Source organism: Dermacentor albipictus, unplaced genomic scaffold (genome assembly GCF_038994185.2).
Source record: "Dermacentor albipictus isolate Rhodes 1998 colony unplaced genomic scaffold, USDA_Dalb.pri_finalv2 scaffold_149, whole genome shotgun sequence".
NCBI classification, from domain to species: domain Eukaryota; kingdom Metazoa; phylum Arthropoda; class Arachnida; order Ixodida; family Ixodidae; genus Dermacentor; species Dermacentor albipictus.
This window is the reverse complement of record NW_027225703.1, coordinates 65,569-93,029: the sequence shown is the minus strand read 5'-3', so window position 1 is coordinate 93,029 and position 27,461 is coordinate 65,569. Positions and strand designations below refer to the sequence as shown.

At 47.5% G+C, this 27,461-nt stretch overlaps 1 protein-coding gene across 1 annotated transcript in view; it reads right to left on the bottom strand.

The window, feature by feature from the left end:
• Positions 1-2,206: 2,206 nt before the first annotated feature.
• Positions 2,207-27,461, bottom strand: part of LOC139053533 (serine protease HTRA2, mitochondrial-like) — a 38,144-nt gene continuing 12,889 nt past the window's right edge. Inside the window, exon 3 of the mRNA XM_070530485.1 lies at positions 2,207-2,398. Coding sequence (XP_070386586.1) covers positions 2,245-2,398 — 154 coding nt within the window. The 3' untranslated portion in view covers positions 2,207-2,244. The remainder of the gene's footprint in view (positions 2,399-27,461) is intronic.

The following is a 27,461-nucleotide window of genomic DNA, read 5'->3' as shown; positions in this document are numbered from 1 at the left end:
ATAGTATAACAAATATCACAAATGAATCTAACCAAACCATTTGTTACTTTCGGCGGTACTCTTCCACCTGCAAAATTACTAGCCTATCAAACATGTGCCCAACCGAAGTTCAAATAAGTATGCCCCATTTGGGACCAGCACCAATTTTACCTCTCTAAGACAGTTGGGGCAGTTACAAATCGTGCAGCTAGCTATATCTACTCTGATTACTAAATTTAAATCATAAGCACATCATCTTCCAGTTGTGCTGTGCCTTTACCACAAAACATATTTCTCTTTTAGTGCCTAATTAGTTTTTGGAGCTCACCGTCCATTTTGGAGCACAAACCATGCGAAAGCCATCTACAACTGCGGCTACGCAAACTTGTGTGCCTTTGCAGTCGTTCTTTTGTGCAGACCATGAGAGACTGGAATCCTCTTCCCAAAGACACTACAGTCCACTCCGATTTTCATAGTTTCGAATTTGCCATCGAATCATTCATCATCATCAGCCTGGTAACGCCCACTGCAGGGCAAAGGCCTCTCCCATACTTCTCCAACAACCCCGGTCATGTACTAATTGTGGCCATGCCGTCCCTGCAAACTTCTTAATCTCATCCGCCCACCTAACTTTCTGCCGCCCCCTGCTACGCTTCCCTTCCCTTGGGATCCAGTCCGTAACCCTCAATGACCATCGGTTATCCTCCCTCCTCATTACATGTCCTGCCCATGCCCATTTCTTTTTCTTGATTTCAACTAAGATGTCATTCACTCGCGTTTGTTCCCTCACCCAATCTGCTCTTTTCTCGTCCGTTAACGTTACACCTATCATTCTTCTTTCCATAGCTCGTTGCGTCGTCCTCAACTTGAGTAGAACCCTTTTCATAAGCCTCCAGGTTTCTGCCCCGTAGGCGAGTACTGCTAAGACACAGCTATTATACACTTTCCTCTTGAGGGATAATGGTAACCTGCTGTTCATGATCTGAGAATGCCTGCCAAACGCACCCCAGCCCATTCTTATTCTTCTGATCATTTCCATCTCATGATCCGGATCTGCCTTCACTACCTGCCCTAAGTAGATGTATTCCCTTACTACTTCCAGTGCCTCGCTGCCTATTGTAAATTGCTGTTCTCTTCCGAGACTGTTAAACATTACTTTAGTTTTCTGCAGATTAATTTTTAGACCCACTCTTCTGCTTTGCCTCTCCAGGTTAGTGAGCATGCATTGCAATTGGTCCCCTGAGTTACTAAGCAAGGCAATATCTCATCAGCGAATCGCAAGTTACTAAGGTATTCTCCATTAAGTTTTATCCCCATTTCTTCCCAATCCAGGTCTCTGAATACCTCCTGTAAACACGCTGTGAATAGCATTGGAGAGATCGTATCGCCCTGTCTGACGCCTTTCTTTATTGGGATTTTGTTGCTTTCTTAATGGAGGACTACGGTGGCTGTGGAGCAGCTATAGATATCTTTCAGTATTTTTACATACGGCTCGTCTACACCCTGATTCCGTAATGCCTTCATGACTGCTGAGGTTTCGACAGAATCAAACGCTTTCTCGTAATCAATGAAAGCTATATATAAGGGTTGGTTATATTCCGCACATTTCTCTATCACCTGATTGATAGTGTGAATATGATCTGTTGTTGAGTAGCCTTTACGGAATCCTGCCTGGTCCTTTGCTTGACAGAAGTCTAAGGTGTTCCTGATTCTATTTGCGATTACCTTAGTAAATAGTTTGTAGGGAACGGACAGTAAGCTGATCGGTCTATAATTTTTCAAGTCTTTGGCGTCCCCTCATGTAAATCACCATGCCTGTGGCGCTTGAGGTATTATTATTTGAAATAAATAAATAAATCACAGTGGGTGAGTTATTGCACTAGGGTGAAACTATAACTGAAAGTTCCAAATTACACCGCCTTATTCTGCTTAGCAAGAAAATATTCATGCATAGCACTGGGCCAAGCATCAATACCTGCAGATAGACTTAGTATGCGGCATTACCACAGTAGCTCCACAATCCTGAACTTTTGCATGAAGGCGCCCAAGTACAACTTGTGTGGCAGGCAGAAAAATCTCAATAACCATTGTAGTATTTCTGTTAACTGATGCATCACTCTAATGGAAGCTAGCCGAATCAAGAAGTGCCATAGCAAAATGGTCATTTTCTTGCACATTTGATGAAAATACTTCTTGCTACACCTGTGACTCCAGCGAGGCTAGCAAGAACATAAACAGGAGATTTTATTGCTGGTACTACGTAACTCAAGGCTGAACTTTGAGTTTTTTTCGGGTGCCTCTGTGTATGACTTCAACGTCAAGTGGCTTCCACACTTCGAGTGCCTTGTAAACGTCCTGGGAAGATTTGACTTCTGCCCCTCCAATCTTCACAATGATATCGCCAGGCTGGAGACCGGCCCTGCAGGAAAGACAAATGGATGTTCCTGATAATTATCAAGGTCATTTTCAGCAAAGCACAGAATCCCTAGAAGGCTGGAAAGATAACACTGCAGCCATAAGCTACTATGTATCTCAGCTCGTCTTTGTCTATTACCTGGCTTGACTGTTTTACCTGTCATCATCATCATCATCATCAGCCTGGTTGCGTCCACTGCAGGGCAAAGGCCTCTCCCATGCTTCTCCAACAACCCCGGTCATGTACTAATTGTGGCCATGCCGTGCCTGCAAACTTCTTAATCTCATCCGCCCACCTAACTTTCTGCCGCCCCCTGCTACGCTTCCCTTCCCTTGGGATCCAGTCCGTAACCCTTAATGACCATCGGTTATCTTCCCTCCTCATTACATGTCCTGCCCATGCCCATTTCTTTTTCTTGATTTCAACTAAGATGTCATTAACACGCGTTTGTTCCCTCACCCAATCTGCTCTTTTCTTATCCCTTAACGTTACATCTATCATTCTTCTTTCCATGGCTCGTTGTGTCGTCCTCAATTTGAGTAGAACCCTTTTCGTAAGCCTCCAGGTTTCTGCCCCGTAGGTGAGTACTGGTAAGACACAGCTATTATATACTTTTCTCTTGAGGGATAATGGCAACCTGCTGTTCATGATTTGGGAATGCCTGCCAAACGCACCCCAGCCCATTCTTATTCTTCTGATTATTTCCGTCTCATGATCCAGATCCGCCGTCACTACCTGCCCTAAGTAGATGTATTCCCTTACGACTTCCAGTGCCTCGCTGCCTATTGTAAATTGCTGGTCTCTCCCGAGACTGTTAAGCATTAGTTTAGTTTTCTGCAGATTAATTTTTAGACCCACTCTTCTGCTTTGCCTCTCCAGGTCAGTGAGCATGCATTGCAATTGGTCCCCTGAGTTACTAAGCAAGGCAATATCATCAGCGAATCGCAAGTTACTAAGGTATTCTCCATTAACTTTTATCCCGAATTCTTCCCAATCCAGGTCTCTGAATACCTCCTGTAAACACGCTGTGAATAGCATTGGAGATATCGTATCTCCCTGCCTGACGCCTTTCTTTATTGGGATTTTGTTGCTTGCTTTATGGAGGACTACGGTGGCTGTGGAGCCGCTATAGATATCTTCCAGTATTTATAGCGGCTAGTATTTATAGCCACTTATAGCGGTTTTACCTGTGGCGCACATTAAAGAGCAAGAAATATGCAATGGAGCAGACATGGAATATATAGCTTAAATGTAAAAAAGAAGTAACAGTTCTGCCCGAAAGGCGAATCACTGATTGCAATAGCAAATTATTAGACACCTACACGAAGTAAGGTTAGTCGTTTTATCAGCTGCATAAACAACTGTAAACATTCAATTACTAAATTAACAAGAACATTGTAATGCGTGCAGGTAAACACAAGAACATCTAACTCGATGGCCACAGACACTCGCTGTCATAATGCTGGCATGATGAAGAGCATGATGAAGGCATCATGAAGTAATCTTTCACTCGTTCTAGTATTGCTTACAGTTGCACGAACCTTACTGCAGCATCCTCTGTGGAGTAAAATAATCTTGCAAGTCACAGCTACTTGTTTACTCTATTAACACATATTAGCCCCCAGGCTCTCCTGCATTCCTTCATGCATGCTACAATAGCATGGTTGTGCTCAATCACCTCTTTCCATTCCAATGAAATGTACGTGGCATATATTTGTTACCAAATGTGCTTTAAAGGATAACTTTATCATTCTTTAAGCCTCTGAAAAGTAAGGATGGATGTTCAGCCTTGCTGCTGTGGCATTTCATAGGTTCTAACCTACCGTCATATTTCTAAACAAGCAATGATGAACTTAGATAGTCAAGCTGTACCATTAATACAACTGAGGTATTGCTTCCCCAAGGAAAGTCTCACTGCCACCCCCCAATTTTGTAAATACTAAGACATGTTGACAACTTAGACATGTTGAAGTTAACTTCACAGCCTATGTTTTAACATGACAAATAAGCCAGATTAACCCAACAGCCTTTATATCATTCTCCTAATCACTAGAAATGCTAACTAGCACATGGCATGTAGTCATATTATATTCTGTTGATGATGATGAAAAACTTTATTTATCCCTCTTTAAAGGGAAGGGGGCAATGGAATAGATGGTGGGGGGAGGAACTACTTGAAGTAGGCCTCCTTTATCCTCTCAGCCCACTCCAGGATGGCCTCCTGAAGATCGGGCCTGGAGCTGCGCAAGGCAGCCTCCCACTGCTCCCCACTAGATATTAATTGCTTGAGGAAAGGGAGAAGGGGTGCTTAGGGCACCCCCACATGATGTAGTTTCAATCTGCTTTGGGAGACACAGAATTTACAAGAGGGAGAAAGGTAAATGGCGGGATGAATGCGGTGGAGGAGGTAAGGGCACGGAAAGGTGCGAGTCTGCAGCTGTCGCCACAGAACTTCACATCTACGCGGGGATTTGCCCATGAGGCAAATCCCCGCGTCTAAGCAGTCTAATCGGTAGTGTGTGCAGATGTGGTAAGTAACAAGTCGATCCCGCGCTGTAAACGGCGCCTCTTCCGTGGCGAGGTCTGACACATCTGATGCCTGAGCCCGGGCTGTAAATCCTCAGGCACTGGCATGAGCCGCCTCGTTTCCGGCAAGGCCCGCATGCGCGGGAGTTCAGATTAATGCCACAGTTTCATGGAAAGGATGGGCCAAGAGGAGAGAAAGGGCTGGCTTAGAGACCCTACCCGCTCCAAAGTTATGTATGGCTGCTTTGGAGTCACTAACGATAACTGATGAATTTGGGATTGTGAGGGCCAGGGCTATGGCCGCTTCCTCCGCCCCCTCCGAGGAAGAGCCAGGAATGGAGGCGGCCGCAGCGACCTGGCCGTGAGAGTTAATTACTGATATTGCGTAATGATTTCTGTTCCCATATTCGACGGCATCAACATAGAGCACGTCTTTAGAGGTGGAGAATTCTTTTTGGAGAGCCTTTGCTCGCTGCCTCCTGCGCTGTTTGTGATGCACAGGGTGCATGTTTTTAGGAAGTGGAGGGATGCAGAGGTTCTCGTGATAGAAAGAGTTTGTAGAATGTGTCGACCTGTTGCGGTGTCAGAAAGTCTGCTATATTGGAATGTGAGGTGGGCTTCTGTGAGTTCAGTAAGTGTGTTGAAAGTTCCAGTAAGCATTAGCCTTTCAGTGGAGGTACGTATGGGGACCCTCAAAGCGAATTTATATATTTTGCGTAAAAGAGTGTCGATCTTATTTGATTCTGATTTAAGGAAATATAGATATGGTGTTGCAAATGTAATCTTACTGATAACGAGGGCCTGAATCAAGCGGAGAAGTTCGGCCTCCTTTAGTCTGCCATGTTTATTGGAGACTCGCCCTAGAAGGCGCAGGGTGTGATCGACTGTGGTGTGGAGTGTATGTAGGGTATATGTGTTGAGCCGATTGCTTTGAATGTGTAAACCGAGCACCCGGAGCCTGTCCACTCTAATAACGGGGATGTGGTTTAGGATGACCTGTATACTAGACATGTGTTTTCCCATCCCCCGGTGGGATGGCAGAAGAAGTAACTCGGATTTTTGAGGGGAGCCTGTGAGATTCATAGCCCCGGCATGAGCCACGACGGTGTCTGCTGTGGCCTCATCTTCTCCTGCCACTCTCATGTTCTCATGTTTCATGGCTATAAATACTATGCCTGTCATGGTGAAAATATACTGCACTTTTCTGCAGTTTAATGTTTATGTGGGTGTAGCTGATATTTTGAAATACCCGTATGGTATGAAAAAAATATTGACATTGACAAAAAGTGGCCACCGAATCGAATAGGGCCCTATTCAATGCATTATTACAAAGTTGCAAATATTCGGCACATCCCTATGCAATATCGACAGCTTCAAATAATGGTTTCGACGCTTTCATACACACTACATGCTCCAGCAGCCTACAGAATATCATATATTGACAAAAGGGTGTCTAACTGGGCTATTTAGTTCATTCTTCGAGGATGGTAGCAGCAGAACTTAAGGAACCTGGACACAGAAGGAACTACAGTAGACGAGTACGCAGCTGCACTGTCAACCGATTTCTTTATTGAAATTCTCACTCCTATTTCGTTGCTGTATCAATTCTCTTATCTATCTGAGGCTGTCTCAAAAAGGTGACTTCCTTCCTTGTCAAGGAGACCAGCAGTGTGCTTACACATTGAGCTCCTGTTTTATTATCATATTTACTCTAATCTAGGCCTATAGATTTTTTCAAATAATCATATTCCAAACTCTAGGGTCGGCTTAGATTCGAGGATTTAAAAAAAGCGCCAGTTTTTCATTCAAACTGCTAAGTATGATGCATAGCTAGCGCCATAGAGAAAAGTCAGTATCGCAGCTGCTACTGGCTGTGCCAGTAGCCAACCGTACATAAGCGAGGTTGCCATTTTGAGCTGTGTAGTGTCGGCTATATCGGTGTGCGGCGTACTGTTATCGCGATGGCACCAAGTAGGAGATGCCACAACACTGCCGCTTTCAAGCGAAAAGTTGTGATAGCCGCAGAGGCATCGTCAAACCTTCAAGCCGGGCAGGACTTCGGCGTCGACGAGAAAAACGTCCGTTACTGGAGGCGACAACGACAGCAGCTTTTTGCATGCGCCGCAACGAGGATGGCATTTAGTGGACCGGAGAAAGGCCGACACCACGAAGTGGAGACAGCTTTGGCTGACTGTTCGGACGCAGAGAGCAGCTGCCCTTCCAGTGACAACAGAAGTTCTCCAAGCGGAAGCTAGGGAACTTTCGAGGGAGCGAGGCCTAACGCCACAGGATTTCAAAGCCATCTGGGGCTGGCTTCAGAAATTCATGAAGTGCTTCGGCTTCAGCCTTCGATGTCGCGCTTCAATCACCCAGAAGCTGCCAAGCGATTTCGAAGAAAAGCTGATAGCTTTTTAGCGCTACATGCTGCGGAAGAGAGAAGCGGCAGGCTACAACCTTGGGCAAATCGGCAACGCCGACCAGACGGCTATGTATTTTGATATGCCAGTGGCGTACACCGTGAATGAAAAGGGTGCCACGGAGGTGAAGGTGCGCTCTGCAGGCTACGAGAAGCAGCGCGCAACTGTGATGCTGTGCAGCACAGCTGATGGAAATAAACTCCCTCCTTATAAGATATTTAAGAGGAAGACACTGCCTGCTCGAGAAAATTTCCCAAGAAATGTCATTGTGCGGGCAAATGAGAACGGGTGGATGACAGGTGTGATGGTGAAAGAGTGGGTTAAGATTGTGTGGCGACGGCGTCCGGGAGCCCTTTTGACAAGGAACTCGCTCCTTTTCATTGACTCTTACCGTGGGCACTTGACCAACGTGAAGGCTGCGCTCGCCTAAGTGAACACGGACCTCGCTGTCATACCGGGCGGCATCACAGGCCAGTTGTAGCCACTTGATGTCTGCACCAACAAACCTTTCAAGGATCGTCTGAGGAAATATTACACAGACTGGTTGACTGACGAAGACCACATGCTAACTGGCCGCATCAAACGTGCATTGCTATTGCAGCTGGCAGGCTGGGTAGCTGCAGCGTGGGACGACATCCCAGGTACTTTGATCGTGCGCGCCTTTAAGAAGTGCAGCATATCCAATGCGCTTGACGGTACCAAAGATAGTGCACTGTTTGAAGGTGACAGTGACAAGGAACAGAGTGACAAGTCTAGCAGCGACGACGACGTTGAATGAGCTCTGCATGTTCAGATTCAATAAATACTGTTTGCATTTTGTGAAAGCTGTCCTTGCTTTTTTTCGTTCGGCCTACATTCGAGGTAATATATATTTTTTTGTTGGCTTCAGACTTTAGGGGGTCAGCTTAGAATTGGGGTTGGCCTAGATTCAAAAAAATGTGGTATCTCAAATGCGTCAAGAATCTCCTGAGTTAGCCTATCCTTGTTGCTTTTCAGGATTTGCACTTCACGAAATTTGGGGGTGCACGTGCTTATTTGGCTATCTTGTCCCTTCTTGTTCATTTCGCAACGTTTGCAGTGCAAGGCCAGATTGCAGCCACGGGTCCCTGAAAGTGATGATGCGTGCTGTCTTGGTCGATCATTAAGGCATCTTCCTGTTCGCCCTATGTATTGCTTTCCACAGGACAAGGGGATGGCGTACACTACTCCTTTGATGCAATCGCAGTCAAATCAAAATGAACACAAGATAGCCAAGTAAGCATGTGTACCCCCTAATTTCGTGAAATGCATGTCCTGAAAAGGAATGACGATAGGCTAACTCAGGAGACTCTTGAGGCATTTGAGATAACTAAAACGGGAGCGTAATGTGTAAGCACCCCATCAGTCACCTTGACAAGAAAGGAAGTCACCTTTCTGAGACAGCCTCAGATATATATATAAAGAGGAGATATGGCAATGAAAAAAATAAGAGGGAATTTCAATAAAAAAATCTATTGACAGTACAGCTGCGCCCTCATCCAGTCGTTTTTTCTGTGTGCGTGTTCTATAAGTTCTGCTGCTACAATCCTTAAAGAATGAAAAAACTAGCCCAGTTAAACACCTTTTTGACATTCATTTTCAGCACTGAGCATTTTTGCTTGTTTCCCGCATCTGCTTGACTCGCGACAAATATGTCTTCCCATTGCCTTCTTCACTTGCCTGGCCTGCTTATTCTCATGTTGCATCAAAAAGAATGTTTTGGTGGAAGACGTTAGGTCACTACTCGATATGTTGTTGCCTTCCCAAGGACATGCAAGAAGAAATATGAAGATACTGTGCGCTGAAATGTGAAAACAGATTCGCCTACTCACTGACTCCTTAAGGTGAGATCCTCTGGCAAAAAATCATATTGTCTTCAATTGGCCAGTGGTTCCTGCCAATATTGAAGTCAACAATGCAAGGTCAGAAAGAGTACAAGAAGATAAGCAAGAACCCAGTGGTCACAGTAGGACAGGTGCAGCTCTCACAATCTTCTAAGGAAGTATTGGAACTCGGTCCACAATTTGCGCTTCCCCAAGACTAGATGAAGAAGGGAAGCTTGCCATTACCAGACGAGTCGCAGCAAAAGCCAATGAAGAGGCCGTCTTGTGGCTGAAGGAGTAAAGACACTGGCTCGTTCAAAAGAATGCAAACTCCATGTGCACAGTTTCGTTAAAACTCTAAAGGAATTGAAAAAGGAAAACTTCATATTGTGACTTTCAGACAAAGAAGGGGGGATTTGTAGTATTCGATGCCAGCAGCTACAATACAAGAACATTAGAAGCCATCAACAGGAACTTCCGCAAGGTAGAAAATAAAGACCTAAAGGAAGCAAAAAGAAAGGTCAAGATGCTTCTAGGAAAAATAAGTAATGATAGCCAGCTGTGCAACAAGATTAAAGCAGCAAAAACCAGCATGCTGTCAGTGTTCTTGACAGGAAAAAGCTATAAAATTGATGCCCCTTCCCGCGCCATTTTATCGGAAGCAGACATGTGGGAATCACTGCTTGCAGCACATCTATTCGGGCAACTTTCCCAAGTTAGGGTAGAAGATCCGCTCATAATTAGCAACTCTGAAGAACTAACCTCTGAGTTAAGAATGTACAAAATGGATGATTTACCGGTACGGGTTCTCAATTGACATTGAAGACATGGATTATTCAATACTGCATGCGGATTTGATGAATGTAATGAGAGAGACCATAGAGGAGCAAGGAGCCATTCCATTTAAAAACTCGGTAGGAATGTCTGTGGAACCTTCTTGGAGCTGTTTAGCACCTATCTCGCTGCCACTATCACTGTACATGAAGGTACCTTGTTTGTCCGAAAAAGATGGGTCTGCATTGGATCAAAAATAGCACCAATCCTGAGTAACTTGTACTTCGCAGCATGCAACACGAAAATTCAAGGATCTATCAAGGATAGGCACATCACACGGATCTATCGATACGTGGACGAGTTCTTGATACTGTGCCAAACAGAGAATGCAACCGATTACCAACAACTTAAGGACACTGTACTGGTGTCCTTTCAATCAACGTGCCCACAGCTGAACTTCACCTCACAACCTTGCCATGCAGATGCGACTCCTGGAGCTTCCTGACCCCTCGCTGGACGACGCCGTGAAGGCTGCGCTGGCAATGAAAGCTGCCGCCAAGGACACCGGCGAGATTGCCCGTGCGACTGGCTCACCGTCGGCGGAAGCGGCGGTCAACAAGTTCGCGACAAAGGCCACTACCTGCGGTCGCTGAGGTGGTGCCCACTCCCCTTCACAGTGCCAGTTCTCTCAAGCACAATGCTTCTGTGTGGAAAAACTGGGCACCTGGCACGTGTATGCCGAAGGGGGAGGACGAACAGCAAACAGCAGCAGCAGCAGCCTGGTTCAAGCCCAGGTACCACACAAGCCCGCGAACAGGGTAGCCGTCGCAACGATACGCGACGGGGGCGTGCGGAAGCAAGCTCATGTTCTTCCACAGCCAGGCTCCACGTCGTGGCCAAGCACCCGCCGATTTTTGACATGTGGCACACAGGCTTTGTACCATCGTCTGTGCCGCCATACATGCTGATCGGCGAAATCTGCGGGCACCCCATTTCCATGGAGCTGGACACAGGGGCCAGCGTGTCAGTAATGGCCGGGAAGCTCTTCAAGCATGCTTTCCCCGGCGTGTCCGTCGAGGCTTCGGGCGTGATGCTGCGCAGCTCCTCCGGGCAACTCTCCCAGGTCCAGGGTCAGGCACAGGTCAGCGCTCGCTTTGGCGACAGGGAGGCAACCCTTCCCCTTTACTTAACGAAGGGATTGTCGCCGACGCTGCTGGGCCGAAACTGGATTCATGTACTGGGCATTCGTCTGCCAGAGTACCCGGAAGCCAGCCAGGCCTGCATGTGGTGCAGAGCTTCCAAATCTGTCAGGAGCACCAGCAAGCCTCGCGTAATGTGGAAAGCACCCCCTGGCCGTTTCCACAGAGACCCTGGTCCCGCCTACATGTGGATTTTGGGGGCTCCGGCGGTGGTGGCGGAGCAGCCTCCCTGCACTTGGAGGACCTGCAGAGCCAGCTCGAGGAACAGCAGGAGCTGGCATCGGCATGGCTGCTGGAGCTGGAGCAGCTTCAGCTTGACCACAAGGAGGCCCTGAAGATGGTGGAGCGGCTGCGGCTAGAGCTGCGGTCGCTGCTCGAGAGCCTGGTGGTGAGCACGGCCGAGTACAAGTGCCTGCAGAGCCAGTTCTCCGTGCTGTACAACGAGAGCATGCAACTCAAGACTCAGCTGGGCGAGTGTCGCTCCTTGCTGTCGAGAGCCAAAAACTCACACCTTCGCCAGATTGAGCAGATGGAAAGCGAGGAGCTGGTTGTCCAGAAGGAGCTTCAATCGGAGGTCATCCGCCTCGAGGACAACATCGCGCAGATTCATCGAGAGTACGATAATCTACGCATTGAGTTCGAGGCGTCATCGGTGTCCAGCGAGCAGGCTCAGCCAATCAACCGGGAGATGCAGCACATTATAACGAGCCTGCAGGGCCGCAACAGGCAGCTCAAGAGCAAGGTCTCCCGCAGCAAGCGCAAGCTGCATGAGGCCAAATCAGGAGCAGGAGCAGCCAGCTTCCAATCAGGAGCCTCCAATCAGGAGCAGCCAGCTTCAGCTGAAGCAGAAGCTGGCTGCTGACCAAGGGTGCCGTCCCGGGCTTTTGCCAGAGTCGGGAGCTCCAGTTTCGCCAGGAACTTCCGTCCTGGCCCACCCTGGTCTGCCGGACAGGTGGTGTCCCCTGCCAGCACCTCATCGCTGCTCGTGCGCATGCCAGACAGGGACATATGGCACAGACACGCTGACCATGTCAGGCCTCGCCTCTGGACCTGGCCAGCACCCTCGACTGCCACTGAGTTCCAGCCCGCAGGAGGACTAGTGGCAGCACCAGTCGCTCCCAGCAGAGCACCACCTACCTTGGAGGTGGCAACCGTAGCCAGTGGTGCGGCACCCGTTGGACCGGTGTCGAGCCCAGCACCACTCGCAAGGCCGACCACTACGAACCCTCCGGATGGAGCAAGGCTGGCTCAGGCAGCACCCAGCGTTGCTGCACCCGACCCGTCAACACCGGTGCCCAGGCGGAGTACTCGACAGCGGAGGCCACCAGACCGTTACTCGCCTGGGTAGCAGGCATTGTCGACCCAGCTAGGGTGGAGGCAGAGCCTCATAGTCTGAACATGGACGTTTGTTTTTCATTGAACAAACTGGGGGTAAGGGGGTGTAGCAAGTATGTGACGCCCCCTCAGACATAATCTTGGTTCGCCCGCCAAGCTCGGCGACCTGCTAAAGCTCGGCAGGCAACATTGGTCACCGCACCCTAATAAACACCGACGAGCACGGCTGCTCGCCGGTCAGTCATCGTTCAGCACCACCACGCTGCGGAGCGTCCGTCTATCGGAGGGTGCCACAAGCCCTCCCTTGTTCACCACCCGGGGTGGATCGTGACTCGTCGGAACCACAGTTCTCTGCAGTTCCTTGACATTTCACTAGAATTCCAACTGTAACATCTATGCTAGAGGTACGAGCCCAGAGCACAGAAACAAATTCTTCCCTTCATGTCAAGCCATTCCAAGACTATAAAAAGAGCAATAGCGAGTGCAGCGTTTAGTTGAGCACTAAAGAAATCATGCCAGCATCAAACTGAACGGGGTTTTCAGCGGCACTTCAGTAGGCTGAAAAATGCAGGGTACCCCATGTCAATGCTATGCAGCATAGCTGAAGGTCTCGTAGAGAAGATTAAAAGAAAACAAGAAAGCAAAAGCGGACCCGAAGTTGCGAATGGAAAAGATAAGTGTGCAAAATTCCATATGTGCGTGGAGTGACCCACAATCTCATCAATATTGGTAAAAGAGACGGCGTCGGAGTAGCGTGCTCAGCACCAAAGGAAAAAGTATGTGAGCACGAGTGAACCAGGAAAAAAAGGAACCACAATGCCAGATCACACACCAGAGCACATACTGCAATTGCGCCAAAGGAGTAGTGTACACCATCCCCTTGTCCTGTGGAAAACGATACATAGGGCAAACAGGAAGATGCCTTAATGATCGAACAAGAGAGCACGCATCATCACTTCCAGGGACCCCTGGAAGCAATCTGGCCTTGCACTGCAAACGCTGCGAAATGAACAAGAAGGGACAATATAGCCAATTAAGCACGAGCACCCCCAAATTTCATGAAGTGCAAGTCCTGAAAAGGAACAACGATAGGCTAACTCGGGAGATTCTTGAGGCATTTGAGATAAGTAAAACAGGAGCACAATGTGTAAGCACACGATCAGTCGCCTTGACAAGAAAGGAAGACACCTTTTTGAGACAGCTTTAGATAGATAAGAGGAGATATATGGTGATGAAATAATTAAGAGTGGGAATTTCAATAAAGAAATCAGTTGACAGTGCAGCTGCGTCCTCGTCTAGTCATTCCTTCTGTGTCCGTGTTCCTTAAGTTCTACTGCTACAATCCTTGAATCATAGATTGACCATACCAGTTGTTTTGTCGTCTTCGTACTTTGTTACGTGCATATGGATTTTTATTTAAAAATTTGCATTTGTAAAGAATCAAAAGAAAGTATCTAATGTGTACTCAGGCACTAACAACAAGCAGCTGAATTTCTTGCCCATGCAAGGTGCTCACATCCCACAATATAAAACTGAACACTTTGCTTAATCTAGAAATACGCCTCAGGATTTCTGCTGTTCACACCAATCTCCACAGGACAAAAATGAAGAGTGCCCGAAATTTGCATTCATGAGAACAGTGCATAAGCGCGTCCACATTTCACGACAGCGCGCATATATGCATGTAACTTTTAGGCTGTTCCCTATATTGCCCTCACCGATTATAAACACCTTCATAGCACAGAAATAACTTCTGAAAAACACACAACATACGTGAACGAGGCAGAAAGGGCCAGAACCAAAACTCGCCTGCAACGCTTATGCACGGTTCACTTCAGAACATATGCATATTGCATAAAACGAACACTTATACAAGCCTAGCACCACTGTGACACATTGCATGTGCACATCACAGTACACTTATGCTTCGTAAAAGTAAGAACCCTAGCGCTCGAACGTTCTGTACGTGTTTGCGGTCACCAATGCGCATCGCAGCCCGCAACACAGCTCACACAAAGCAAGACACAAACAGCACATTACGAATGACTGCGGTGACACGACAATGAAGCTCATCGCTACATTTCGTATCATAACTGCTTAAACACAAACATACAATCTTCGTATCGATGAAGCGGGCACACACAACACTTATGAACACAATACGCTGAGGTGGGCAATCGCAATCTTTTCATTTTGGCATGTACCGAACATGTGTCATGCTTAGAAGCAGGTGTATGTGATGGGCCTTCGCGCTTATAATGCACACGCAAAAAACGGCCCAAAACCATGAAATCATCGCACTCATCCCTTCTGACCCTCGCGTAAACATAACACACATCCGTCTGTTTCCTTTGGCGATCGCATATACTGAAGAAGTTAGGAAGGGTACAGTGGCTTGCTGCATTCAACAAATAGCTTTGCAAGTGCTGAATAGCTCCTGCAATGATCACAATAAACCATGCAAAAAACAAACTGCTGTCGCAGCCTAGGGGACTAGGCCTCATGCTGCGCTTCGCTTTGAACCAGCGCCATGTTTGTGCGGTTGCCACTTGGAGGCAAAAAGTTCACGACCGCCTCTCGTGATGTCAGTTCAACCATTACTGGCGGACCGCCTCGCTTGCGGTGCAGCTTGCGGCGATGGGTGGCTCGAGTCTAAACCGGCCCTAAACGTACTCGGCAATGCCGGCATGCCTAGGGGACAAACGCATACAACATGCGCTAAGAAACCTCCTCCGTAGTGCCTAGGCAGTCATATATTCAAGAAGCAAAAGCCCCCACATTTTCTCTCTCACGCCTGCTCTTACTCGTGCCAGTGCACGAATGGCTGGCGATCCCTCAAATGAACGTCTTGTTCATGCAAGCAAGGACATGCATTGTGCCGAAGCTCGGATAAAAAACACCGGGTGCTCAGTACACAAGGAAAATTGGACATCGTTCGTGCAATTGAATGTGGCACGAAGAAGTCGGTGCTGGCACGTGACGGCGATGTACCGTTTACTGCAGAGTGTGGCATTTGGAATACGAAGAAGTTGCTTGGGAGCGCTGCAGCGACCGCGAAAGGATGGCTATGAGGTTAGACTTTTCACCATCGTTGCCTCTGTTGCCCAAGTGTCGCCTAACGACAGTGATGAGGATGACACGGAAAGCGACAGCAAGGGCGATTCAGACCCGACAGTGGCAGAAGCTGCGCGTTACATCAGTCTCATGAATGCAATCGTCGTGACGAAAACAGCACCCCACAATGAAAAAGGCACCTTGCGTCTTGTGCAGCACTACCACGCCCGTGCACGGAGAACATGCAATGCCAATGAGCAATCATCCAGCCCCCTCTTTCGAGAAGAGGGGGCCAGCTAAAAAGCTGGCTTGCAGCTTCAGTAAGTTTGAGGCCGCTGCGGCATCAAACAAAAATAACAGACTTTTTTTCGCGCGAAGTGAATAAACACGATGTTTTTGACCTTTCATCGCACTCTCTCCGAGTTCCGTTTTTGACAGGTAAGTGGGTGATCTCAAGGTATTTTGGTTAGGCAGTAATAACGTTTAGTACATACTTTTTACGAGCTCCAGCCAACTAAGGTTTAACGAGGTTTCACTTTATTGAGACTTCACTGTACGCATTTCACAGTTAGAAAAATTTCGCGATTATCCTTGAGTTCGATATATTCAGGGTCGAATGTATTACTGAACGTTGCTTTTGGCTGACAGCCATGTGGCGGATCATATGAAACAGCCTATTTAGACAAACAAGTTAGCAAAAGATGATGTGAAGGCTTTATGAGAGTTTTCTTCTGATCACATTGCAACATACATATAGCAGAATCCCAAAACAATTTTAGGTTGTCCTGCTGGCACAGATGGCATAAAACTGACGCCGATGGTAAGCGAGTCGTTTATTGGTTGAAAAATTTTTGGCTGCAATAGGGCTTTCTTCCAACAAACAGCAACTGCCAAACTAGTGTCAACGAACTCGACGACACACGTTTAGTCATCATTGTCCTTTGGCCTACTTTGTCGTGGCTCCGTCGAGCTCTGATCTAAACACCGTGTTTGGTTATTCGTTGCAGACAGTGTTGCCGATATTGGCTTGCACATTCCCTTACTTGGCCTTAAATGTGCCTGTTGAACATTTTCTTGCAGAATTATTTTTCATTGTGGTGTTGTTACATAATTCGTGTTCCACTTCAGAAGTGTGCCATCTATGCATTATAAGTTCATGCTTGGACAGGTAATCACGGATGGTTCGCCATAAATTGGAATCAAAGTTCTTCGCTAACTTCCTCAAGCACAACTATTTGCACCATTTGCAGAAAATGAACCGAAGAGCACCATTCACAATGGTTCACAATCGCATTTATACTTGGCGATTCGACATCTGAATTTCTTCTAATAGATGCACCTCTCTCTAGCGATTTACTTAAATGAAGTCAGTTTTAAAAAGTGTGGTATCAAGTACATTCTCTGGAGCAGTTTCTCCTCACATGTGCGTTTAACTTGGCTGAACAGTGAACCTAAACCAACAAAACAGGATGAGTGTGCTAGGTTTCCTCATAATTAGCAGTTCCATGAAAATTACTGTATTTACTTGCATAATGATCACATTTTTTTGTCAAAAAGAAATTGACACAAATTCAGGGGTGCGATCATTGTGCGGGTTAAATTTCCCGCAAGAGAGAGAGAGAATGAAACCTTTATTTGAAGTAGTGACTTGTCAGTCGAGGTGGGAGGGTCCCTTATTCCAGGAACCCTCTGGCTTGGTTCGCCCTCCAGGCCCGGGCAACTAGTTCGCGCTGGTCGACCAGGTCAGGCTTGGAGATCGCAGCCTCCCACGTTTCAGCGAGGAAGTTTTGGCCTGTGTCTGCTGGGGCTACTAGTGGTGCCGCTGTGATGGTTTCTCGGGTTTTCTTGCATTGCAGTAGGAGGTGCGCCAGGCTGTCTGGCACGTTGCAGTGTGGACAGGTGTAGCTGTATAGCGTCAGGTGGAAATGATGCAGTAAGCTTCCATGGGTAAAGGTATTGCTCTGGAATTGCCTGTAGTCAGTGCCTTCGTTTCTCGTTAGTTTTGGATGTGGTGGAGGGTATAACCTGCGTCCAAGGCGATAGTGCTGCAGTAGTGCTTGATAAGTTAACGGTATTGTTTCTGTTTCCTCCGCTGGGGACATGCCTAGATTCTCGTGCGGGGAGGCCCGGTAGAGGCTTGCGCGGGCCGCGGCGTGTGCCGCTTCATTCCCCTCGAGTCCCTCATGTCCCGGAACCCACATGATGCAGGTTTGGGGGGGAGGAGTGTCGCCACGTTTCAGTATGTTGATCGCTTTTATAGAGATCCTGCCCTTCATGTAGTTACGTGCTGCTGCTTGAGAGTCGGTGAAGACCACTATGGCATGCTCACTTGTGTGGGTGGCGAGTGCTATAGCGGCCTCCTCAGCTGTGTCGGCACGTTTGGCGAGAATGGTCGCGAATGCCAGTGTCGTACCCTTGTGGTCTGTGACGCTGATGGCGAAGGCATTTCGGCCCGGATACTTGGCTGCGTCCACGTAGCGTGCCTGCGGGTCATTACAGTGCTTGCGTCTGATGGCGTTTACCCTGGCGAGCCGTCTGCCTCGATGGTGTTCCGGATGCATGTTTCGAGGTATCGGAAGAACTTGTAAACATTCCCGGAGCTTCGACGTGATCTTTTCCTTACATTCGTCATCGTGTTCTGGGTTGGTTACGTATCCTGTGCGTCGGAGGACTGCTCGGCCTGTGGTTGTTAGCTTGAGTCTCTCGATCTGGTTGATGAGGTGCGCTTCCGCGAGTTCTTCCCAGGAGTTGTGAACTCCCATGCGAAGCAATCGGTCAGTGGAGGCGGTTGTCGGTAGTCCTAGGGCGAGCTTTGTGGCCTTTCGTATGTGAAGGTTTAGCTTTTGTTTCTCGGCTGTCTTCAGGTTGAGGTAAGGAGTTCCGTATGTAATGCGGCTGTAAAGGAGGGCTTGTACCATTTGCAAGGTGTCGTGCTCTTTGAGGTCATTGCGGCGATTGGCCACCCGTCGTGTCAGATGAGTAAGCTGTGCCACGGTGTTGTGTAGCCTAGGGAGTGTGGCGGAGCTGGACCCGTCCTTGTGTATATGGACTACGAGAATTCGAAGTGAGTCTACCTTCGGTATAGGGACTCCCTGAAGAAGGACTTGTGGGTCCGGTGCTTCGTGGCTTGGGGGCTGGCCCCGGGTGCGTGCTCCGAGTACTAACAGCTCGGATTTATCCGGGGCACAGTGGAGGCCGCAGGTGTTGAGGCATCGTTCGATGATGTTGACCGCCTCCTGAAGACGGGTCTCCTGTTCGCCCGTGCTCGTGCCTCTCGTCCACAGTGTGATATCATCTGCATATAGAGCATGGAATATCCCTGGGACGGTGTTTAGGAGGCGCGGAAGCTTGAGGAGGGCCACGTTGAAGAGGAGTGGCGAGACTACCGAACCTTGTGGTGTACCCCTGTTAGGTAGGTGAAATGCCTTGCTCCGGAGGTTGGCAATCCCCACCGTGGCCGCACGGTTGGTGAGGAAAGCGCGCATGTAGGCGTATGTTTTAGCACCGCAGCCGATATCTTCTAGGTTACGGAGAATGGCTTCATGGCTCACGTTATCAAAGGCGCCCTTTACGTCTAGTGCTAGAATGGAAGACTTGCTGTGTTTGCTCAAATGGTCAAGAATATCTTCCTTTAGCTGGAAGAGGACGTCCTGCGTGGAAAGCATCTGGCGGAAGCCGAACATGGTGTGCGGATAGCGATCATTTTCCTCGAGATATGTGGTGAGCCTCTCATTGACCATGTGTTCAAGCAGTTTCCAGGCGCAGGATGTAAGTGAGATGGGGCGGAGATTTGCGATGGAGATGGGTTTGTTTGGCTTGGGTACCATGGTTACCTCCGAGTGTTTCCAGGCTGTTGGTAGCTCGCCCTTCATCCAGCAGTCGTTATAGTACCGCAGGAGAGCCGTCAGCGCCCGAGGGGGTAGCTGTCGAAGGTGCTTGTTGGTGACTCTGTCTTTGCCCGGGCTCGTATTGCGTGTTAGCCTAGAGAGGGCCGCCTGTAACTCTGCCTGTGTGAAAGGCTGATCTAGCTCTTCGTTCGGCACTCCTTGGTACTCCCTGGGGGTGGAAAGGTTGGTGGCAGTGGTTTGTGGGTTAGCTGAGCCATGTAGCTTCGTCTGAAGTTCTTGGAGTAGCTGATCCTCTGTGCCGCCATAGTTGTGGATTAGTCGGTGAATCGTATGTCTTTGTTGGGTTTTGGTGTGGGTGTCGTCGACCAGGGCTCGAAGTATATGCCAAGTCTTCTTTGTGCTGAGGGTCCCTTGAAGTTGGCCGCAGAAGGATCGCCAGTTCTGACTCGCCAGCTGTTCAGCGTACTCCTGTGCCTGCATGCTTAATAGGGCGATTCGGCGCTGGAGCTTGCGGTTGAGCTTTTGGCGTCGCCAACGTTTGAGGAGCGATCGCCGAGCCTACCATAAGTGCAGCAGGTGATTATCAACCGCCGGATTGTCCTCATCTAGTTGAATCGTCCTGGTGTGGCCGTCAGCCGCCCCTACAATACCGTTCAGCCAAGCTTCAATGTTTTTGATGTCCGAATCGTTGTCAAGCTCATTCCTATACGTGTTCCAGTCAGTGAGTCGTGCCTTTCCTGTCTTGGACGCGCGGTGGGATTGTTCAACCTCGATTTGAATTATGTGGTGATCGCTCCCTAGCGAGTCCGGGAGTCAGGTCCACGTGGCCTTTCGCACGTCTCGAGTGAACGTGAGATCAGGATTGGTGTCCCTCGACACGCTGTTGCCCACGCGGGTGGGTTGGAGCAGGTCATTCCATAACGTAAGACTGTGCTGCTGTGCGGCATCGTGAACCCGTGCCCCGTTCTTGGTGGTATTGGGGTAGCCCCAGGCCGCGTGTGGGGTGTTAAAGTCCCCTACTACAACAAGCCGGTTGCCATTAACGTTCTTGCGAAGGTCCCGGACGAAGTGGTCGTAGTGGAGTAGCTGCTCCCGCGGCGGGCTGTAGAGATTGACCAGGTATAGGCTCTATTGATTCTTGCGAGTCGGCAACACCTCCACTATGGTGTGTTCGATTTCAGTGTCTTCAATTTCGTGAGGCTGTGCGGTTAGTGTCTTCTTGACAAGAATTGCGGTGCGGGCAGTGTGTGCCATAGTGTTGTAGCCGGGAAGCTTTATTTTCTTGGTGTTGGTTTCCTGTAGCGCAATTATGTCCGGACTGTTTGCTTTGAAATATTCTTGCAGGTTGGCCGAGCGGGGTCTATAGGATCTGCAATTCCAGTGCCAAATGGAGAGGGTGGGAAGCGGCTCGGTATGTCTACGTTTGGGAGCTGCCATGTTGGTGCTTGTGCTCCACCTGTAGTAGGTGGTTTGGTGTTGTCGAGCTAGAATCCTCCTTGGATTCCTCTCGTGCTGTCTTTCGTCCTTTGCGCTTGGTTCCTAACTGCTCCGCCAGATGTTCATGAGTCACGAAATTCTTCTAAGCATATGTCATGAAGTTGTGTTGTTGTGCCATGAAGCCATCCAGTTTGGCATCGAGTGTGGTGACCGTACGGATTAGTGGCTCTACCTTTTCCATGATTTTAGTTACCACTGTCTGTATGGTTCCGTCTGCTGATGCGAGAAGTTTTGTAGTGAGGGTTTCCTCGAAGACTTGAAGGCGTCGTTCAACAAGGTCAAGAATCTTCGCTTCATGTGCTTGCAGCCGTTCGTCTACCCGCTTCATTATTCTAGCTTCTACCTGTTTTAGTATGCTTGCTTCTACTTTCTTCGCTACTTTTTCCTCGAGATCTGACGTTTTGCACTCGGCTACCGGTTGTTGTTGTATCGTCCTCTGTAGATCCTGTACTTTATGTTCAAGAGTCGGTATCGTCGCTGTCTCGCCCGAAGTGCTCGGGTTGCGTGAGGAATTCGAGGCGCTGCTTCCGTTCGCCACGGCGACGTAAGTGATTCGCCTAACGGAGCGAGACCATGACCGAGACCGTGACCGAGAGCGGGATGTAGAGCCCGATCTTAGGATAGAGCGAGAGCGTCTCCGGCCAGGTTTTTGTCGAGGCGAGGGCTCCCGTGAGCTGTCCGAGGTGGTGACCAGCGCGGGGAAGTCTTCGGTGCTCGAGCTCCAGTGATTCTCTCGGGCGCGAGCGTTGTCAAGCTGCTGTCTTCTTACTTGGTAGGGAGGCGGGTTGTTACGGAGCTTCTTCTTACATTCCTTGCCTGCCGTTTTGTGGTCTCCGCCGCAAATCTTGCACTTCGGGTGACAATCGTGTTCTCCCGTGACTCCATCGCACCCGCATGTGTAGCAGAAGTTGGCTCTCGGCTGAGGACAGATATCCTGTCGGTGTCCGATGGCGCCGCAGGTTCTGCATTATTGGACGGATTTTCGGTAGGGCTTGCATCTGTAGTCACCGCTCTGGTACGTAACATAATAAGGGACGTGCTGTCCGTCGAAGGTGATAACCGCGGCTGTTGAAGATCCTAGCATTCGCGCGCCGAGAACCGTGTATCTTGAGTCCACTCGAAGACCGGCAGCAATCTCCGCGGGACTTGTACCCGGTTCGAGGCCGTATATAACTCCGTGGTACACATCGTCTGGGTGTCGAATGTGGGGATTTACTTGATAGACGGTTCCGCCGAGTTGTATGGCATTGATGTGCTGCAATTTGGAAGCTCGTTCTGTACTTGCCGTGCTCGCGATGATCACGTTCTCCAGTTTCTGCACTTGTACACGGACGTTATCGTGAAAGTCTTGCTGGACCAAACCGCTGGATCTTCCGATGGCATGTGTCACTGCGATGAGTGTGTGCTTCGAGAGGTCCAGTCCAGCTTGAGGGCGGAAGATGATTTTGAAGTCATCAGTAGGGAAGGGTCGCATCCTCAGCATGCGTTGACGCTGCGGCAGAGCTTGTGCTTGAGGTTTGGGGTCTGGTTTCAGGACTTCTATGGCTCTTTCCTCGGCAGATTTATTGTCTTCTTTTGCTGATCTGCCTTTGCGACAAACTTGTAGCCACTCGATGTGGGCTTTACCCGTCGTTTTGCCGCTGTTCGCATCGTATGTCCACTGTGGTGTGGTGTCGGAGTTAGCCGCGGTCACCTCCATTCGCGCCATTGTCGGCTCTTGTAAAGCGTTGGCCATCTGTTTCCTGAAAAGCGGGCGCGCTTCGCCTCAGATGCTGGTTCTGCGTGATTCACTCCTGCTGCGAGAGCGCTGTGCTCGTGCACCGCGGGCCTGCAGGCGCGAGCCGCTGGTCTCGCGCTCGTGCCACTGGTGCCCCGGCGTTAGGGTTATCTTGAAGCGCACGGTCACAGAATGTTCAGGGTTCAATTATTCGAGTAAAGGTCTGCTCACTGCGTCGTGGCTGGTGTCAAACGATGCCTTGCAACTTCAGGAATCCGAGGTTACCAAATTCGCTGTTTCCAAGCAATGTTCCACACAAAATAGCGAGAAAAGCAGGAGCCCATGTGAGGTACGACTGTGCTCCTCGGCCCCGCATTTGCTGCAGCATGACAACAGGTTGACAAATAGGTGGCTGCCGCTGTATGTAGTGCAGGACAGCAAAACAAAAATGGCAGTCAGCGGAGCAAGCCAAACGCGCCGAACGCAATTTTTTTTCTTCTCGTGAGTATATTATATGCATTAAAACAGTTTCTTCCGTAAGTAATGAATAATATCGTTAATATCAGCAAGTTTGCGGCAATAACGTAGCCATGTGCACTTTGAGGGGACAGAAACAGACGGGCGCGCTTAGCTGCCAGTGACATAGGAACACATAGCGGGCATGCTGTGGAAACTGCGGCATTTGTCTTCACTACTATCCTAATAAGGCACGTTTCCGCTAAGGGTGGGCGAATATCTTAGCTGTATTACAAGTGTCAGTGTATGAATAGGGTACACTAACGTATCAGTGTAAATGTGGCTGCTATCGCTGCCACTCGCAATTTGTTGTGTGCCCACGAGTGCAGACGAGAAGAATCGAAAGGTGCCTTTTTTGTAGTCGTTGACCACAACTATTATGAAGCCTACACATAATAAAGGCAAGTTTGGTTGTAGCTTTTTTTTTGTCATGGAAGTGCGGAAAGTGATGAAAGGAATGAAATGGGGCATTTGCTTGCTAAGAATGTTTGGCGCATGGAGACCGCTTGGTTTGTGTTGAAGAGTCGTTCACGTGGCATTCGACAGATGGTAAGCGCGATCATTATTAGCTAGACTTGGCACACGGCATATTGCTGCGGCAAGTTTGGGGTGCGATGATTACACGGGAAATAAAATAACACGAATTTTGACAACAAAATTCAGGGGTGCGATCATTACGTGAGTGCTATCATTACGCGAGTAAATACGGTAATTTCCTTGCTTTGAAAGCACTCACTGGAATCTTAGTCTGCGACAATTATGCATGGTTCAGAGCTAGATACACAATCTTCCTTTGCATGCGGCAATCATGAACAAAGAACACGCCGGCTCCTATAAGTGGCATTTCCTTTAATTAAAAACTCGGCAGAACCCATCACACGACGACTGTTGACGGTAATATGTTTAGCATTGAATTAACAAAGCGACACAACGTATTGGCACTGTTGAAACAAGCTATGCGTGAGGCCATGTACTGTAGCGGAACTTCTCCTTCATTTATTTATTTATTTAGGAATACTGCAGGCCTTAGAAGGCCCAGGCAGGAGGGGAAAGGTACATACAAAAAAAGGAAACAATAGATGGACGAAGGAGTAAAAAAAAAAAGCTCCGGAAAAAATGTAATAAAAAGTACAAATGCATAATAAGTAAAGCACCTAAATAATGCATAGAGAGTGGCAGATACAAATTTAAACACTGTTTCACAAGCACAATTTCAAAACACTGGAAATGTAATAGAAAAAAAAAGAGTGCATAATTCAAAGTTACTACAACGCGTAAATCAATAAATATTGCACAATGATACAAATTGAAATGAGATTTCGTAACAACAAGCACTAATATTAGATAGTAATAGACGCTATTGAGTCAGTGCTGAGAAGTTTGTTATAAGGTAGGCTGTTCCATTCTGTTACTGTTCGAGGGAAAAAGGAAGACATGAAGACATTGGTTCTACCATTATAAGGCGTTAATGAGGCAGCGTGGCGATGTCTTGTTCGGCGATAGTAAGGGGTGTTATGTAAGGTTCGGGCAAGAAGCAAGAAGAGGAATTTAAGCCTGTGAATTTTTCTTCTTAGTTGCAAAGACTGAATATTCTGTTCAGCCATTAACTGACTTGGGGAATCACTTGAGCGATATTTAGAGAAGATGAACCTTACTGCTTTATGCTGTATCATTTCTAGCGCATCAATGTTAGTTTTAGTATAGGGATCCCGAACAATAGCTGCATACTCGAGTTTAGGACGGACAAGAGAAGTGTAGGCGATAATACGGGTTTCAGAAGGAGCGTGTTTTAATTTATGCCTGAGGTAGCAAAGCTTCTTAAAAGCTAAGTCGCAAAGATGGAGATGTGCGAGTTCCAACTAAGGTTACTGGCAATTGTAACACCGAGGTACTTATATTCATTCACCTCCGTAAGAGGTTTGGATGCTAGGCTACAGGTAAACGACAATTTATTATTTTTCTAGTGACCTTCATAAATACTGTTTTATCAATGTTAAGCTGCATATCCCAGCACGCACACCAAGCTAGTATGTCTTGAAGGTTGGAGCTTAGAATAACTTGATCTTGTTGGCAAGTGATCTCATTAAAGAGGAGACAGTCATCAGCAAATAGTTTTATTTGTACGGGTTGAGTAACAGTGTCTACAATGTCATTAATATATATGTTAAATAATAATGGTCCAAGAACACTACCCTGGGGAACACCAGAAGTGACAGGAAGGGTGCTGGAAGAACAATTATAACTACTACGAATTGCGTATGGTTAGAAAGATAAGCGTGAATCCAATTTAGAAGATGTGAAGGAATGTTGAGATGTTCAAGTTTTTCTATTAGCTTTGCGTGTGATACAAGATCAAATGCTTTCCTGAAGTCCAAGAATATGATGTCAGTTTGCCCTGATTTATCGATAGTGCTAGCGAGACTGTGAATTACAATGGTTAATTGGGTTACAGTGGAGAGGCCCTTTCGAAAACCATGCTGCGTAGGAGATAGAATGGCTCTATCATCGAGAAATTTATTGATTTCAGAAGCTATAATATGTTCTAAAAATTTGCAACAAGATGAGGTTAGTGAAATGGGACGGTAGTTTGCCACTAGTGATGGATCGCCTCTTTTTAGTATCAGAAAAATACGAGCAGAAAGCCAGTCATTAGGAAGCACCGCCGATGAAAGGGATGCACGAAAGATAATTACGAGAAAGCGAGATGGCATTTCAGCGTACCCGTGAAGGAACATGTTTGGTAGGTTATCAGGCCCAGGAGATGATTTTGTTTTAATATTCAGAAGCATAGAAAAGACGCCAGACAAAGAAATAAAACTAAAATAATCGTTGTGTGCTACGCCATTCACATGAGCGGAAACAGGCGAGTTCAAAAAGACACTGTTAAAATAAGCATTGAAGTGAACAGCGATATCTTGTTTAGCGATGACAGGATTGCCCTCGTGCATATTATGGTCAACTGATTTACTTTTTTCTACTAAGATAACCCCAAAACATGGAAGGAGCAGTTCTGATGAAGTTAGGAAGGGTTAACTGGTAATAGCGAAGTTTAGCAACACTGATAGCCTCATTTAATTTTGCTTGGTAGGGTTCTACTATGTCACAAGAAATACCCTGTCGTCTTAGTCGCTTGACCTTCCTCTTTATGTGCACTATGTCACGCGTCATCCAGGGAGTAGCTCTAGATGTTTTCTTGGTTTTATTTGGAATAAAGTTGTCAATACAGTGCGTACAAATATTCTTTCTTTCTTTCTTTCTTTCTTTCTTTATTCATTTATTCAAGACATTCCTTACAGAAATGCCTTGGGGGACGCGACAAAAGGCACTGAACGTGCCTGACTGGGCCTCGCCACCCTAAATTCATCCCAAGGTTGAACGGTGTCATGTCCCCCAAAACCGCTAAGATGAAAGTCAAGATAATCCAGTGTCAGTATAATTCAGTATCCAGATAATCCATCCCTGGCACGTGAAAAATCTTTTACAGTAATAGTTTCACAATAAGTAGATCTGAGAGGATCAAGGTGGCCAGAAAAAGCCACAAGTTCATGATCAGAAATGCCATGTTCAACACAGACAGAATAATTATCTAAAGTCCAGCTAATAAACACAACGTCTAGTATTGAGGCAGAAGTAGTACTAATTCGTGTTGCCTCAGTAAACACTTGCTGCAAGTTGTGCATCAAGATGATGTTACGCAACTACTCATTATTTATATTAACATCAGCGCTAGGAGTGCCGTGAATCCAGTCAATTCACGGAAGATTGAAATCACCTATGAGAAAAATTTTGTCATGCACAAAAGACGCCATGTGATCACGCAGATCATTGAGAAATTGCGGAGCGGAATTGGGAGCACGGTAGAAGCAAAAATCAAAACAGAGGCTTTATGGCATAAAATTTTTAAAGAGATCACTTCAAGATTATCAGCTTGACGTGGGAGAACTGCCAAGATATCTTGTCTCACCAAAATAGCAACACTGCCACCTCTAGTAGGTCTATCACGACGGAAAGCATGGTAATTAGAGGGAAAGACATCCGTATCTTCTATTTCGTCATGCAGCCATGTTTCTGTGATGACGAGAATGCGTGGGTTACGCGCAAGAATTAGAACTCTTGTTGAATTCGAATTGGAACTCTTGTTGATAGCACTGCATGCATTGATATTTAAGATTCGGTATTCTTGAGGGGGAGCAAGTCATTTGTTTTTTGAAGTACTGTGATAGTCGTGGATTTTAATCCTGGTGTTCGTGGCATCATTCCATATAAAAAATTCATTGTTGACCCGCAGTTTCACGTTTATCAAAGTAACTTTTTTGCCCTCTTTTTTTTCAGCCTTCGGGCT